We start from the raw sequence: 15,068 nt of genomic DNA on the forward strand, positions 1-15,068 counted from the left end.
CATACAATTGAACAGCCCTCTACGCACAGGGCACAAAATCCCATACCTTCACCTCCACACACAGCTAGAAGCTTACCTGGACCTCTCTCAGACCACGTAGCAATTTTTCTCCACTAGTTATCCCCTCCTCCCCCGGGTGGGCCCCAGGATCACACAGGAAGGCTTCATACGTGACCATAGTTCAGGCACACGATCCGGATAACAATGGCCAGACAACACACACGGGGTACCTACGCTGTTTACGACCTCACCGTTTAGACACGGGCTTACATTTTCATACCCCCAGGCACCGCCAACAAGGGGCGACCCAGGGGTTACACCCACGAGTTTACGAACACAGGTATTCATTAAAAGCTCGGTTAGGCAGCTCACTAGGGCAGCATGCTTATATTTACAAATACCTAACACTAGACCATCTCAGCTGCCCTTCCGACCCCCCCCCTTTTTACTTTTTTACTCACTGCTTACCGAGTGCTCCAAGTACTGTCTACTTATCAATAATTTGCCTAAGTTACCCAATCGTTTATTAAGACAAAGTTTAAGCCTCTATGTTCTTACATTTACATGTCTATTGCAAATGCCACTATGTACAACCCTTTAAAACTGAACATACGATGTTATCCTGTAAGGTTGCTATTTTAACAAAAATGTGCAGAATGTAGCACATGCTGTCCAAATGTTAACATATGTTTAGTAATAAGCTTGTCAAAGCCGTTGGGGCATGTCAAGCCCACTTGTTATATTTCCATGCACACCAAAATAAAGAATAAAAAAAAAAAAAAAAAAAGTGTAAAATTGTCTATAAAAAGCCAATTATTAAAAAATATATATCCTTCCTTGAAGAGAGCCATTTTAGTGTGTGTGTGTGTGTGTGTGTGTGTGTGTGTATATATATATATATATATGTGGTAAAACAAAAAGGAGGAAGAGTCTGCGCTAATTCAATTAAGCAGCAACCCTAAAAGGGAGATCCCTCGGGAAACCCTTTATTGAAAACAAGAAAATGCAAGAATGGGGGTCAAGGGCTGTGCTTGAACAAAAGAAGTAAAAAGTGTATAAAAATATATATAGATAAAATAAGCAATAATAATAAAATCAAGTAAAGTTCATCCGGATGTATAGAAAAATAAATATAAATGAAATTGAAACAGTCTCACTGGTGTGTAATGATACGGTAATAATCCTCAAGTGTTGCTCCGTCCGTATGGTAGGTAGTCCATATATGTGAAAATAAAAGAGAAAAGAAAAAGCTGCCAATGGTGAAATATTGTATGTCCAGATGTGGTATATATTCAAAGGAAATGTATTTCACTCACATTTGTTGGAGCTTTAGCCAGCTCTAGGAGAAAAGACACTTAGTGGTTTGATCCCCACTATCGGATGTACTTAGATGGTTGGTCCGTCTATCCGGCTTGGGATTCCTGTAGTGTAGGCTAGGACCTACTCAGATATGCGTTGTTCTTTAATGCTGGGGAGATAGGTCCGCCTTTCCGGTATTGGATGGTAGATGTCCACGGAATATATATAAAACAGCAAATAGTGCTCTCAGTGTGAACAACAAGGTAATATATTTAAAAGAGTTATACTTACAAGAATAGAGCAGACAGGTACTGCTCTATTGCCACAGCGCTGGTGGAATTATCCCCACCTAAGGATTTCTTTTGACGGGATACACTCCGAATAAAAAATTAAAAATAGAAGGATAAAAAGTAATAATAAAACTATAGTATGATAATATAAAAAATATATAAAAAATGCCAGGAGGGGGGGCGTGGTTTGGCCGTGAACGAAGATGGCCGCGTAAAGGACGAGCTCCGACCCACATAGCTAACAAAGCAGGCTTACCCATCAGCACGGCACGAAAATGGGGCGCACTAAACGCCCTGACGGCTCCCAAACACCCAGGCATCCAGCGACTGCCGCACACACGGGCCCCATGGATGGTTATCTGGCCCCGGCACCCGCCGAATACCACGAGGCAGCCGGCGCAAGCATGGCCGACTCCCCGGCCTCCTCACCAATACCGGAGACGGCTGCACCCACGCTGGCGGACATCAGTGCAGACATCAAGGCAATTAAAGCCCTGGCAGCAGCAATGGTCACTAAATCTGACATGCAGACCCTATCCGAGAATCTACACTCGGCGATCCGCACAGAGGTAAACTCTATTAAGGCCGAAATCTCCACACAGGCCTCCAGGATACAGGCAGCTGAGGCCTCAGTGCAAGCTGTTGGGGAGAGGGTTGAAGCCTCAAATCTAGCTATACATAGACAAGGCAATATTCTCCTACACCTGAGACGCCAAACCGAAGATCTTGATAACAGGGGCCGCAGATCAAACATTAGGGTCCGCGGCCTACCGGAACCTGAAGGGGCGGAGGCCGTAGAAGCAACACTACAGACGCTGTTCCGCGACATACTGGGCCCAGAAGCGCCAGACTCCATAACGTTTGACAGGGCGCATAGGGCTAACAGAGCACGCACGTCTGATAACACACCGAGAGACATTATATGTTGCCTCCACTCCTATAAGCTGAAGGAGAAAATTATGAACAAAGCCCGCGCAAGACCCACCTGGCGTTTCAATGGCGCAGAAGTTGCCCTCTATCAGGACCTATCTCCCCTCACGCTTGAGGCTCGTAGGGCCCTGAGACCCATCACAGCGCTACTCAGGGATAGGGGGATCCCATACAAATGGGGTTTCCCCTTTATGTTATTAGCCAGACATCATGACGACTGGTTCCCGCTACGCTGGCAGGAAGAGGTGCCCAGGTTCCTACAGCGCCTCAACCTCCCGCCTACAGAGGTTACCGACTGGATCCTGGGGCCACTGGACCAGAGGCAGGGACTTCACACCCCGACCTTGCAACGAAGACGACGAGACGTCACACCTAGGCGCCCACAGGCCCGCAGGCAACTGATGCCCACGGACCCGGAGGAATAAAGTTCTGCCCCCCACTTGTATCCGCCAAGCAAGGAAGACCGACCTGGACACACTAACATACCACGGCCCGCTGACAACCACAGATGACAACGCTATCCCGTGTACATCAGATGCCAGATAAGTACTGTTTACGCATACACATGTAAGGGGACTTATCCATGACCGGGTGTTACAACACTCTTCTAACACGCCCTTGGGTGAGGAAGGCTACCCCAAGTTGATTAGGGAGGGGGGCCTGAAGGGGGAGGACGCACCGTTTGGCCTACCCGTGGGATGGGGTATTTGCAGAGCATATCCCACATATGCACGTAAGACACAACCTCTGTCGCTATACGGGACTGTTGAAATGTTGAAATGCTGTACACACGTGCACATATGGGGAGACTTCCACGTGGCCGGGTGTTGCCACACATTCCCAACACGCCCCGGGAGAAGGGAGGCTGCTCTAAGTTGCTTGGGAGGGGGGCCTGAGGGGGATGGGAGGCACCATCTAGCTTGCCCGCAGGATGGGACTCTTGCAAGACATGCCCCACCTGTGCACGCGGAACACGAACTAGGTCGCTTCATGAGACTGTTGGTTAACCACGGGACACTCAAGCACTTGATATATTATGGTTTTACTGATGCTGTATTGTGAGTTGGTCCGGTCGTAGCTATAACTTACCACTGACTATAGCACCATAGGAGGGATGGATAGAGGGAGGTGGGGAACGAATGGGGGATTTCTATGTGAATATAGATCTTATTTCGTTGATATTGATATGCCGGGCTATATTAGGTGTGATAGCTTTACGGGTGGGGGAAGGGCGGAGATGCTGTAGAGCCCTAGGGCTACGAAAGGGATAAGGGTCACGAAGTGAGCTTAACTGGGACTACACCTACGAATGCACCAATAGTACCAGATTACTGGGGTTGGGGGGGTGGGGGGGGGGGTCGGGCTGGGGGGGGGCGGCTGGTTTCTGAATAATGCTAAGATGTGATGTCAGGTGTTTATTAGGTAGCATTGTTTGTTTCCTGCACTGTATGATAGAAACCACTTGCGATGTTCACTCTAGGCGGACAAACACACGCACGCCCATGCCGCCTGGCTCCTGGCCCCCCCCCCCCCCCCCCCCCCCCCCATGGACGGCCAGCCCTGCCTCCTGTCCCCGGAATAGAGGAACAGGGACGGAGCCCGCTATGGGAGACGGGGGACTTAGATCGAACTCCCTGTGCGGCCAGCCTGGCCAGACACGGCCCACAATTCGAACTACCTTACGACCGCAATGGGCTATCCGCCCCGACACAGGGTAGGCCCAGCAGTTACCCGCACCGTCTATCCCTACAGTTGTTGACCAACTCCCCCATACTACGTGACCGTAATAATCGATATTTTCACAAGTATTGGCCATTGAATTCAACTTAGGAACACGTGGGACACGGACACTCCTTTGAGAGTACACACACTACTACACCACTGGACACTGTGCATCTACTACTGACTGGACAGTGACACTGGACTTATTCGGCCACACCGCCACCCCGACATACACCTGTGTAGACCACATTACTGGGGGCCCCAAGACCGTGGCTGCCCTAGCTTGCTAGGGAACGGTACGGTCTTGTTATCCACCCAGCTACACAGGACACCCTCGAGTGGAGGGGATAACTCTTATTGACATCGTAACACTGAGCACTTACACCAGGGGCCTCCTGGGACGGGCTAAACTGGGTGTGGGCCGAGCCGCCCCCAACTCGTGGGACTTGTAACTTACGAAGGTGCTACCTTTCCTCTTCTTTAACTGCACTTGTATCCTTTTTTCCCATCCACCCCCCCCTCTTCCCCTCCCTCTCACACCGGCAGGCGGCGCGCGCGAGGGCCACTGGACCCAGAACACCTGAACACGACTGCGGAGTCACCAGCGACCCCGCCCGCGCTATCCCAATGGCGTACACAGCAGCGCCTCTACATGTCCTTACGCAAAACTGCCGAGGCCTTAACTCACCTGAGAAGCGCGCACACCTTCTACGAGAGCTTCATCGCAAACGGATCTCGGTAGCAATACTACAAGAAACACATCTCAAATCCTCGGATACCCATAGACTGAAAGACAGAGTTTACCCAATCAACTATCACAGCACTCATCCCGAAGCCCGCAAGGTAGGAGTTGCGATACTGTTGGCCGCTAATCTGGCCTTCACTCTGCTGGACCGACAGACAGACCCCAATGGTAGGTTTCTCTTCATCAAAGGCACGATTACGGGGAAGACATACACCTTTGCCTCTATCTATGCGCCAAACGCTAAACAGGCGATGTTCTTGTGCAAAACTTTCCGCCAACTGGCAGCATTCACAGAAGGCTCCCTCATCATAGGGGGGACTTTAACGCACCACTTGATCCGTTGCTGGACTCCTCGACAGGACACAGTAGTATCCCACAATCCGCGATTAGGGCCATCAAGAAAACCATGCGGGACTCGAGATTGGTGGATGCGTGGCGGACCATTCATCCAACAACCCGTGATTTTACGCACTACTCCGCCATACATAGGAGATACTCACGCATTGACTATGTTCTTATCCAACAAGAAGGCCTCCAACACCTACAGTCGGCAACAATCGCACCTACACCGTGGTCGGACACAGTGCAGTGGCCGTGAAGCTTGACTCCCCGCTGTTCAGGCCCACCAGGACGGAGTGGAGACTAAATGAGTCGCTCCTCTCGGACCCGGGTGTGCTGGCTGACCTGACAGAACACCTCACTAATTACTTCAGGGAAAATGACACGGAAGAGGTATCAAAAGTGACGCTATGGGAGGCACATAAGAGTGTACTTCGAGGTCACCTCATTAGAATTGCTTCCCGTAAGAAAAGGGAATCGCAACGACGTATGTTGGAGCTCACCGACCAAATCTCCCGCTTGGAAACACAACACAAACGATCACAACTTGAAGAACACTATCGCCCACTTTTGGATGCTCGCCGACAACTGGCAGACCTGGTTGCCAGCAAACACCATAGGGTGACACAACGATCCAAGGCCTTCTTCTACATCCATGCGAATAAGGGGGGGAGACTCCTGGCTCGCATGATCCGGCCCCAACAAGCGAGGGCGCAGGTCCATGAACTCCGGAAGACTGATGGCACACTTACTCAATTCCCTGAAGCAATTGCCACTGAATTCTGTAACTACTACAGACAACTATACAATTCCACATCATCACTCCCCGACGCCCACGGAGCAAACCTACAAGACGCAACATGGCGTTACCTACAAGGTTTCCAACCCGACGCTCTAACACCAGAAGAAGCGGAACTGCTGGAGGCCCCGATCACCACGGAAGAGGTACAGGCGGCGATTAAGACAGCAAAGAGAGGGAAAGCTCCGGGACCGGACGGACTCTCGGCGGGATATTACAAATCATTTAGGGACATTCTCGCGCCGCATCTAATGACAGCTCTCAATCGACTCCAGCAGGGTGACACGTTTCGCCAGGAGACGTTGGCAGCCACCATCACGGTAATCCCTAAACCAGGCAAAAACCACGAAAATTGCAGCAGCTACCGGCCGATCTCGCTTCTCAATGCGGATGTGAAACTCTTCACTAAGATCATTGCCACCAGACTACAACAGTATGTGCCACGCTTGATACACCCGGACCAAACGGGTTTCGTTCCAGGACGAGAAGCCAGAGATTGCACGCTCCGGGCGTTCTCTATTCAGGCATTAGCCCTTAGGGAGAAATCAGGCCTACTAATGCTCTCCACGGATGCCGAAAAGGCTTTTGACCGGGTAAACTGGAGCTTCATGATGGCGACACTACGAAAAGTAGGACTAGGAAGAGGGATGATGGCCTGGATAGAGGCGCTCTATGCGGACCCCTGCGCTAAAGTACGGGTGAATGGCGCTCTTACGGATGCCTTCACCATCCACAACGGTACGCGTCAGGGTTGCCCATTATCGCCACTCTTGTTTGCCATCTCGCTGGAACCGTTCTTGGATAGGGTGAGGCACGCCCCGGAGATCAGGGGGTTTCGGCATGGGACTCAGGAACATAAGGTAGCTGCATACGCAGACGACATGCTCTTCTTCGTGAGCGACCCAACTGATTCCCTGCCGGCATTGATGCGAGAATTCGATGCGTATGGCCGGCTATCGGGACTGAAACTCAATCTAACTAAATGCGAAATATTAGATGTCTCGACCCCGACGGACGTAGGAGAGCAAATTCAACGTGAGTACCCCTTTCATTGGTGTCGGGACCAGATGCGATACCTGGGAATCTGGATACCCAGGAACCCGAAAGAAGTGTATGCCAAAAATTACATCCCCCTTTTGCGCACAATCCTAAACGATCTCAAAAGCTGGAACTACGACCACATCTCCTGGCAGGGACGTATATCGGTGATAAAGATGAACATTCTCCCGCGGCTACTTTACTATTTTCACACCATCCCCTGGCACATCCCGACAGGATTTTTTACATCTCTTAAGTCAGCGGTGATACAATACGTCTGGAAGGGAGAAAGGGCTCGACTCAGCTTTGACAAGCTATGCCTACCCAAGAATTGGGGAGGCCTGGCTTTGCCAGATATTCGCAAATACTTTCATGCCACGGTACTGCAGCGCATCAGGGATTGGCATATGGCACCTGACACCAAACTGTGGGTGGCGTTGAATAGAGAGGGTATTAACAAAGCCCTCCACAGACTCACGTGGCATACTTCGGTGGACGCAACGTCAATGCTAGGCGCTGAATCACCCGTCGCTCAAACATTGAAGACATGGTCCTACCTGAGACGTAACCAACATATCTCCCCGCAACCGAGCCCCCTGATACCGATCACCTTCAATTCTGATATAGGTGGAGGACTTCCCCGTTCTTCCTGGCCAGTTGTAGGAAATGGAGACTTTGTCCCGATATCCGAAGTCCTCAGTAACGCGGGTATACGGAACCTTCGGGACTGGAGTGGAATACCACATCCGACACTCATGCATAGATTTCATTATGCGCAACTACGACATTTTTACTACAACCTTCCCAACAGGGTAGCAATACATAGGGAACAAACATGGTTTGAACGCTCCTGCATGACCGACTCAGCTGCCGATGGCAGAGTCTCAGTCATATATCAACGGCTAATAACGGGAGAACGCTCAAGGAACACGGCGTTCAAAAGAAGATGGGAAGAGCTGACAGATAGGACGTTCACTGACACACAATGGGAACAGATATTGATTCTGCAGCACAAGAGCTCCATCAGTACCAACTACCAGGAGGTCAACTTCAAGCTGCTTTCCCACTGGTACAGGACTCCTTCCCTACTACATAGAATATTCCCGGGATCTTCAGACGCATGTTGGAGATGCGACACCCACATAGGCACAATAAGACACATTTGGTGGGACTGCGCACGGATTAAGCCGTTTTGGGAGGATATACAACGGGAGATGAGGATCATCCTGGGAGATCTACCTGACTTCACCATAGAAATGGCCCTACTCCATCACACCGAAGGCTCAATGGCCCAATACAAGAGGTCGATAGTTCGACACCTACTAAATGCGGCCAAAGCATCCATTCCCGCTAAATGGAAACAAACACAACCACCGACTGTGACGGATTGGCTTCAGAGGGTAGAGGACATTCACACAGCTGAGGCGCGATATGCAGAACTGCTAGGAAGGAGCACCAAACATGTCGATGCCTGGACCCCGTGGTATGTATACCTCTCACGACCAGGAGCAGGTAGACCATGAAACACACCATTTCACACGGTCATGGAGTGCCCGAGCGTGCGCTGATGTATGGTGCCACATCTAAACCCAACCCCTCCCCCCTTCCCCCCCCCTCATCCACCCCCCCCACCCCCCCCCCCCCTCTTCTTCTCCTTCCAACAATATACAAGGTTTTCTACTCATCCCCACGCGACCTATTTCTGGGACACAGTGGCGGCGGCTCGGACTGCCCCAGGGAGGCCGGACCGGGGGTACCTGACTGTGAGGATGCGTGAGCTATAGGAGAACTTTGCAGTAGATCCCAGGGAGGCGCTCCAGTGCCATCACCAAAAACTGACTACAGGGACGACTAGGACACTGACCGAACTGAACAACGACTCCACAGTATGACTCAATAGACCGACGAGAGGAAGGGAACATAACATACGCCCTGCGACACTCCAAGGCACCTCATCAGGCGTCTGACTGACGGACTTCTGAAGTGGACAGACGCACCCAAACCACTCCTGTAACATGGGTGGCCACTGGAGGTTCTCCTCCAGGGGACCCTAGACTAGGACGAGGATTTGAGGGTCACACCCTTAGTGGTGCATTGTATATGCTTGACATTCACACTCTCACTTGCTACACAATGTACTTAGCTCATCGACAAATACTCACATGTCCTCGACACTGCTCCCACTTGGGATTACGCAGGGGCCCTCAGCCATATATGTCGCATCTCACCATGACTATAAATATGAATACTACCTACTCTCCCGGCTATTAGACTTATAAACCGGGCCACCTGAAGGTGCCACGGAACGGGGGCCCTGAGATATCCCATTATTTAGCTTTAATTGAGAGGTTTTTGATGTTACTGGAACGGTATTAGCTTTTAAAGATGCATCTATCTATATTTGTTTGATTGTTTACTTTGCTCAAGTTACCTACGCTTTACTGGTTGTTGAACAGCCATATGACGCTTGTTGCATATCAGATGACCAGAAGATAATAATGCTTACTTTCGATGTTAATTTACGAACTGACTTGCCGTATATACACTGTTGTGGTGTATGACTGTGTGTTTCTGTACTCACCTGCTCGTCATAATAAAGAATTTACAAAAAAAAATAAAAATGCCAGGAGTAGAAAAAGTGTATAAAATACAATAAAAATAAGTATACAATTGGTCCTAGTATAAAAGGTAACCAAAAATAACTTTTATTGATTAAAATACACTTATTAAAACCATTTACGCGTTTCACCTTTGGGGTTTTCTCAAAATGGTAAAAAGCCTCTTTTCGATCCGATAGTGGGGATCAAACCACTAAGTGTCTTTTCTCCTAGAGCTGGCTAAAGCTCCAACAAATGTGAGTGAAATACATTTCCTTTGAATATATACCACATCTGGACATACAATATTTCACCATTGGCAGCTTTTTCTTTTCTCTTTTATTTTCACATATATGGACTACCTACCATACGGACGGAGCAACACTTGAGGATTATTACCGTATCATTACACACTAGTGAGACTGTTTCAATTTCATTTATATTTATTTTTCTATACATCCGGATGAACTTTACTTGATTTTATTATTATTGCTTATTTTATCTATATATATTTTTATACACTTTTTACTTCTTTTGTTCAAGCGCAGCCCTTGACCCCCATTCTTATATATATATATAGATATAGATATAGATATATATATATATATATATATATAGAGAGAGAGAGAGAGAGAGAGAGAGAGAGAAAAGAGAAGAGAAGAAAAGAAAAACACAGAATGTGCAAGAGGCACATTCCATGATCAGTTTACAATCTATTAAGTGGTGCAATATAATAGTGAAATAAGTTAGGCAAATTAGGCATCCAACAGACAAAAAAGTGAACACTGTTGTTTCCTGTAATAAATCAGAACTTCATGCAACTACTAGCCATCATTTCTTCAGATATTACTCATTAGAAACATGTTCTTATTTTACCACCAATAAATCACTCAGTGCCTTCTGAACTACCAAAAGGTATTTATACATTTTATATATATATATTTACTCCAAGCATCATAACCACTATAGCCCACTGTAGTGTTTATGATGCCAGGCCTGGTCCCCCAGTAATTGGACAAACCGTTTAGCAACAGTTTGCCCAGACAGGCTCAGAGACTCCCTGGTGGCCCAGTGACATGCTTCTGCAGATCCTGGAAGTCGCAGGGATCGACATTCATTGGCTGAGAGCACCAACTGACCACTCAGCCAATGCCTGTCATTCTGTGCAACAATGAATATAAAGGATATCTAATTATGTTTGTATATGTAAAGCTCCTACACCGTGTACACAAAATCAGCTAATAAAAGTCAGTATTTTACTCCTCACTGTTTTTCAACTCTACTTTGAAAGGCAATCTAAAAAAATATATCTTAATATACAGTAATACAATGTACATGTCTAATTGCTTGCTTTTTAAATTAAGATTTTCAGTTTTGTATGACGTGTATTTTTTATAAATAACATTAAAAGAAATCAAAGAGATTTCTAAAAACTAGTGTAATAAAAAAAAAAAAAATCATTGGAGGAGTCACCAATGGTATGTGCCTTCTGGTTCCACTGGTTTCCATGGTGATTGTCACACGTTTTACTTCTTTAGACCACTGTCTAGAACTATACATTTTTATAAAAGTCTCCTACAGATTCATGTAATTGTTTTCATTTTTTTATGTTGTCAATGCTTGATTTAATTAGTTAACCCTTTTCTTGTAATGTAAACAAAACCACAACCAGAAAACCAGACCGTTTCTGTAAAATGACGTTCACTATCACCCTAGTAGAATGTCATGCAGGAGCGTTCTGTGCCAGGTTTGTTATTGCCATGCACAGTCTTTAAATTAACATTGATGACATTCCCTTCCTTGGCTTTAATCATTGTTAGAAAAACCTGTCTCAAGCATCCCCCTGCTGGCACCAACTCAATGAGACAGGACCTATACTCCTCTGCCGCCCTCTGCTGGTCCCATTACAAAAATGTTGGATATGGTCAGATGACCTTTAAATCATGGCTATTCACTAAATTCCAAATAGTAGAGAATTGAAATTTGAATGTAAAAAAAAATAAAAAAAAATGTTTTGTCTAAAATAGTTGATTTGAAGAAATTCTCCAGTGTGATCATTTTAGCCTAATGTTTCCAATTGATTTTTTAGTTTGCTGTAATTCAGAATTGTATGAATATAGTCCTGTAGATCTAACAAATAAAAGCGTAATAAATATTTATAATAATGGTCATGAATGTGCATTTAGTGGTTAAAATAAGTTTACGACTGTGGTTATACATAAACATCCTTTTATAGTGCCCACATATTAAGATATTTGAAGAAGCAATATGTACCCTACAAAACTTTTAATTAAGGATCAGATGCTTGTTTCAAATAACTCAGCAGGTTTCTTAGTTTACTGATGTTAATAATGTTAAATATACATTCAGGACATATGCCATATGTTGTGTTCAACAATTGTTTAACCTCAAATCTAATCTATTTCTGTAACAATGTGTAGAGGTAATGATTTCTTACCTTTTGATAATTTCAGTCTGACAGATGCCGATAAGAAGCGATTATGGGAGAAACGCTATTACTGCCATTCTGAGATCAGCTCTCTGCCCCTCTTACTGGCAAGTGCCCCTAGCTGGGAATGGTCATGCCTTCCCGATATTTATGCCCTGTTGGGCCAGTGGACACACATGAAACATCATGATGCATTGGGATTGCTTCATGCTACGTAAGTACTTTTTATGTTGACCTAAGTCACTTGTTGCCTTTAATTTGTATAATACATTTCTGAGCATCCCTAAATATGTAACAATATGTAAACTTTTTGATACGATCACTATCATTATCATTATGTCGACTTTATATCCTGATAGGTATAAGTACACAGGGTTGTACATTTTAGAGATAAACTGATCTTTTGTATCTTTTTGATCTTTTACAGTGTATTCATGACAAACTCATTTTTCTCTAAGAAACTCCAAATATTAGCTATATTTATGTACTGGGTGTAAAATACTCCCATCACAACAGGTTTTAACCTTAAATGAGCACTCTATGCAGTACATGGCCTGTTTTTGTAAATTAATTATATAGATCAAGTATAAAAAATATTTGTGCAAATGCAGTGAGTAAAAAAATAAAAGTAAGATACGTTCTGTCATCACCGCTGAACTGGAAGTCCACCTAACTCTCTTTCTTGCTCTGCTGATCTTCTCTCATGAAAAGTGGTTCTTTAGCACCGCATGGATTTCTGGCGGTTGTACTTTAAAGAGAAAACAGAAACATAACACATTCCATACAGCTTCCTTGTTGGAAGAATGGGACAGAAACAGGGGGCTTATGGACCTAAACACATTGTTAAATTAAAGGGTCACTTCAACCAGCATGGTCACTTCTGCTTTTTGAAGTGGTCATGGTGGTAGGAGTCTGGATGTGCAGTATTTCAGCTTGAACCCCCCTCTCTTAAGCTAACAACATTTGAGCTTTAAGGAAAAAAGTGGAAGGTGTAATATCCCTTTTGGACATCTAATACAAGTAGGTGAAAGTTGACCAAAATGAAGGCCCTTTTATGTTTAGAATGATGTAACTTAAAAATGTAGAATCAAAATCTATTACATCTTCAGCCTTATTTTATTCTAAAATGTTTTCATATGCCCTCTTTAGAAATGAGATTGCAAAATCTTAATGGAGAAAATTCTAACTTTGCATATGCAAAATATAAAGTGTGTATCTCAGAACACAAATAAGATGTCAATGTGTGTGGAATCAGATGGAATAATTTAGCATTTTGTACAAACAACCTGTCAAATCTTTTTCAGAGAATAGGCCGTACTTTACAGGGCAGATGCAATATTTTTCTGATTATTTTATGTTGCAATCATAGTATTTTTCTGGCACTCTGAAATGACCCATATTGTTGAGCTGAGTCACATTCCGGTTTTATTCTGCATGATTTTCTTTGGCAATACATGAAGCTTGATTAAGAAATCCTATGTATGTTGTTAAGCATCTTCTGATAGCACCCTTTCATTTACCCCCAGATTCCCTGATCAGGAAGTAAGGCGTACTGCAGTGCAGTGGATTGATTCAATATCTGACAATGAGCTCCTGGATTACCTGCCACAGCTTGTACAGGTGAATAAAGCAAATGCAACAATTGATATTATCCTCGACGAGGAGTGTCCAAAGGGGAAGACTATTTTATTTTAACACTGTTCTAAAATAAAGCTGCAAATGAACCTGGAATTTATCTTGCTTATAAATTGTGACATGCTTGGTCACTACAATGCTATTTTTTTGAGTCGGTTATAATGGCATTTTGTGTCATTTTTTATACTGTTATAGAATTTTCCTTTTACCTTCTCTTTTGTATCTTGCCTTTCTTTAGGCTCTGAAGTACGAGTGTTACCTGGATAGCCCACTTGTCCGGTTCCTGCTGAAACGAGCAATCTGTGACCTGAGAATCACACATTATTTCTTCTGGTAAGTGGAAAATAAAAGTTATGTCATTGAGCAAAAATGCTCATAAATATAACAAATTGAGCAGGACAGACATAGATTATTTCAAGTGAACCAATTATCAATAAATTATGTTGACAAGGACCTAGAATTTCAAATGTTAGGCTTTAAAAGTTACTTGCCACCACAGGCCTGTAAAATCTATGGCACACTAGCCAGGGGTGAATTTCTAATAGTCAGGGCAGAATTGTCATTGCCAGTGGCTAGTAGCAAATGGATATTATAAGCCCAGATGTTGAAAACAAGCTTTTCTTTATAGAATGGATATGCATACAACACATTGTGTCGGCATAGTTGCCAATAAATGTATAGCTTTAAAGATATATTTACGTGAAGATGAATGCCTTTCTGCTGTAAGTTGGCATTCTGGATTGGTTATGGGCACATGTCAATTCTGCCACTGTACTCCCAAGGTACATTAAGGCATGCCACAATTCTTCACATTGAAATGCACACAAAGATTTGTGGGATGCCAGAGCATCCCTTATGTAGTATACGAAAGTCTGAGACTACAAATATGCACAGCTGCTTCTGTCCTCAGAATTTTCACTTACAAACTTGCTAGCAATTCAAATAGTGTCACTTTATAGAATGAAAACTGAAACTGCCATCAAAACAAAACACAAAGCCCTCAATGAACACTATCCTAGCAACCTACTTTTCTACCCTACCCTTACCTTTTGTGTCACTATACCCCACTCCCTCTAACATGCAAGTTTATTGAGCAGGGCCCTCAATCCCTCTGTTCCTGTGCGTCAAACTTGTCTGGTTACAAATACGTGTCTGTTATTACACCCATTGTACAGCGCTACGGAACTTGTTGGCGCTTTATAAATAATAATAATAAAAAAAGTAC

At 45.0% G+C, this 15,068-nt stretch overlaps 1 protein-coding gene across 1 annotated transcript in view; it reads left to right on the forward strand.

The window, feature by feature from the left end:
- The window catches only part of PIK3C2B (phosphatidylinositol-4-phosphate 3-kinase catalytic subunit type 2 beta), a 156,019-nt gene that overhangs the window by 86,387 nt on the left and 54,564 nt on the right, over positions 1-15,068 (forward strand). The window contains exons 16-18 of the mRNA XM_063452303.1: positions 12,234-12,422; positions 13,735-13,828; positions 14,082-14,176. Of these exons, the coding sequence (XP_063308373.1) occupies positions 12,234-12,422; positions 13,735-13,828; positions 14,082-14,176 (378 nt within the window). The remainder of the gene's footprint in view (positions 1-12,233; positions 12,423-13,734; positions 13,829-14,081; positions 14,177-15,068) is intronic.

Source organism: Pelobates fuscus, chromosome 1 (assembly GCF_036172605.1).
Source record: "Pelobates fuscus isolate aPelFus1 chromosome 1, aPelFus1.pri, whole genome shotgun sequence".
Lineage (NCBI taxonomy): Eukaryota > Metazoa > Chordata > Amphibia > Anura > Pelobatidae > Pelobates > Pelobates fuscus.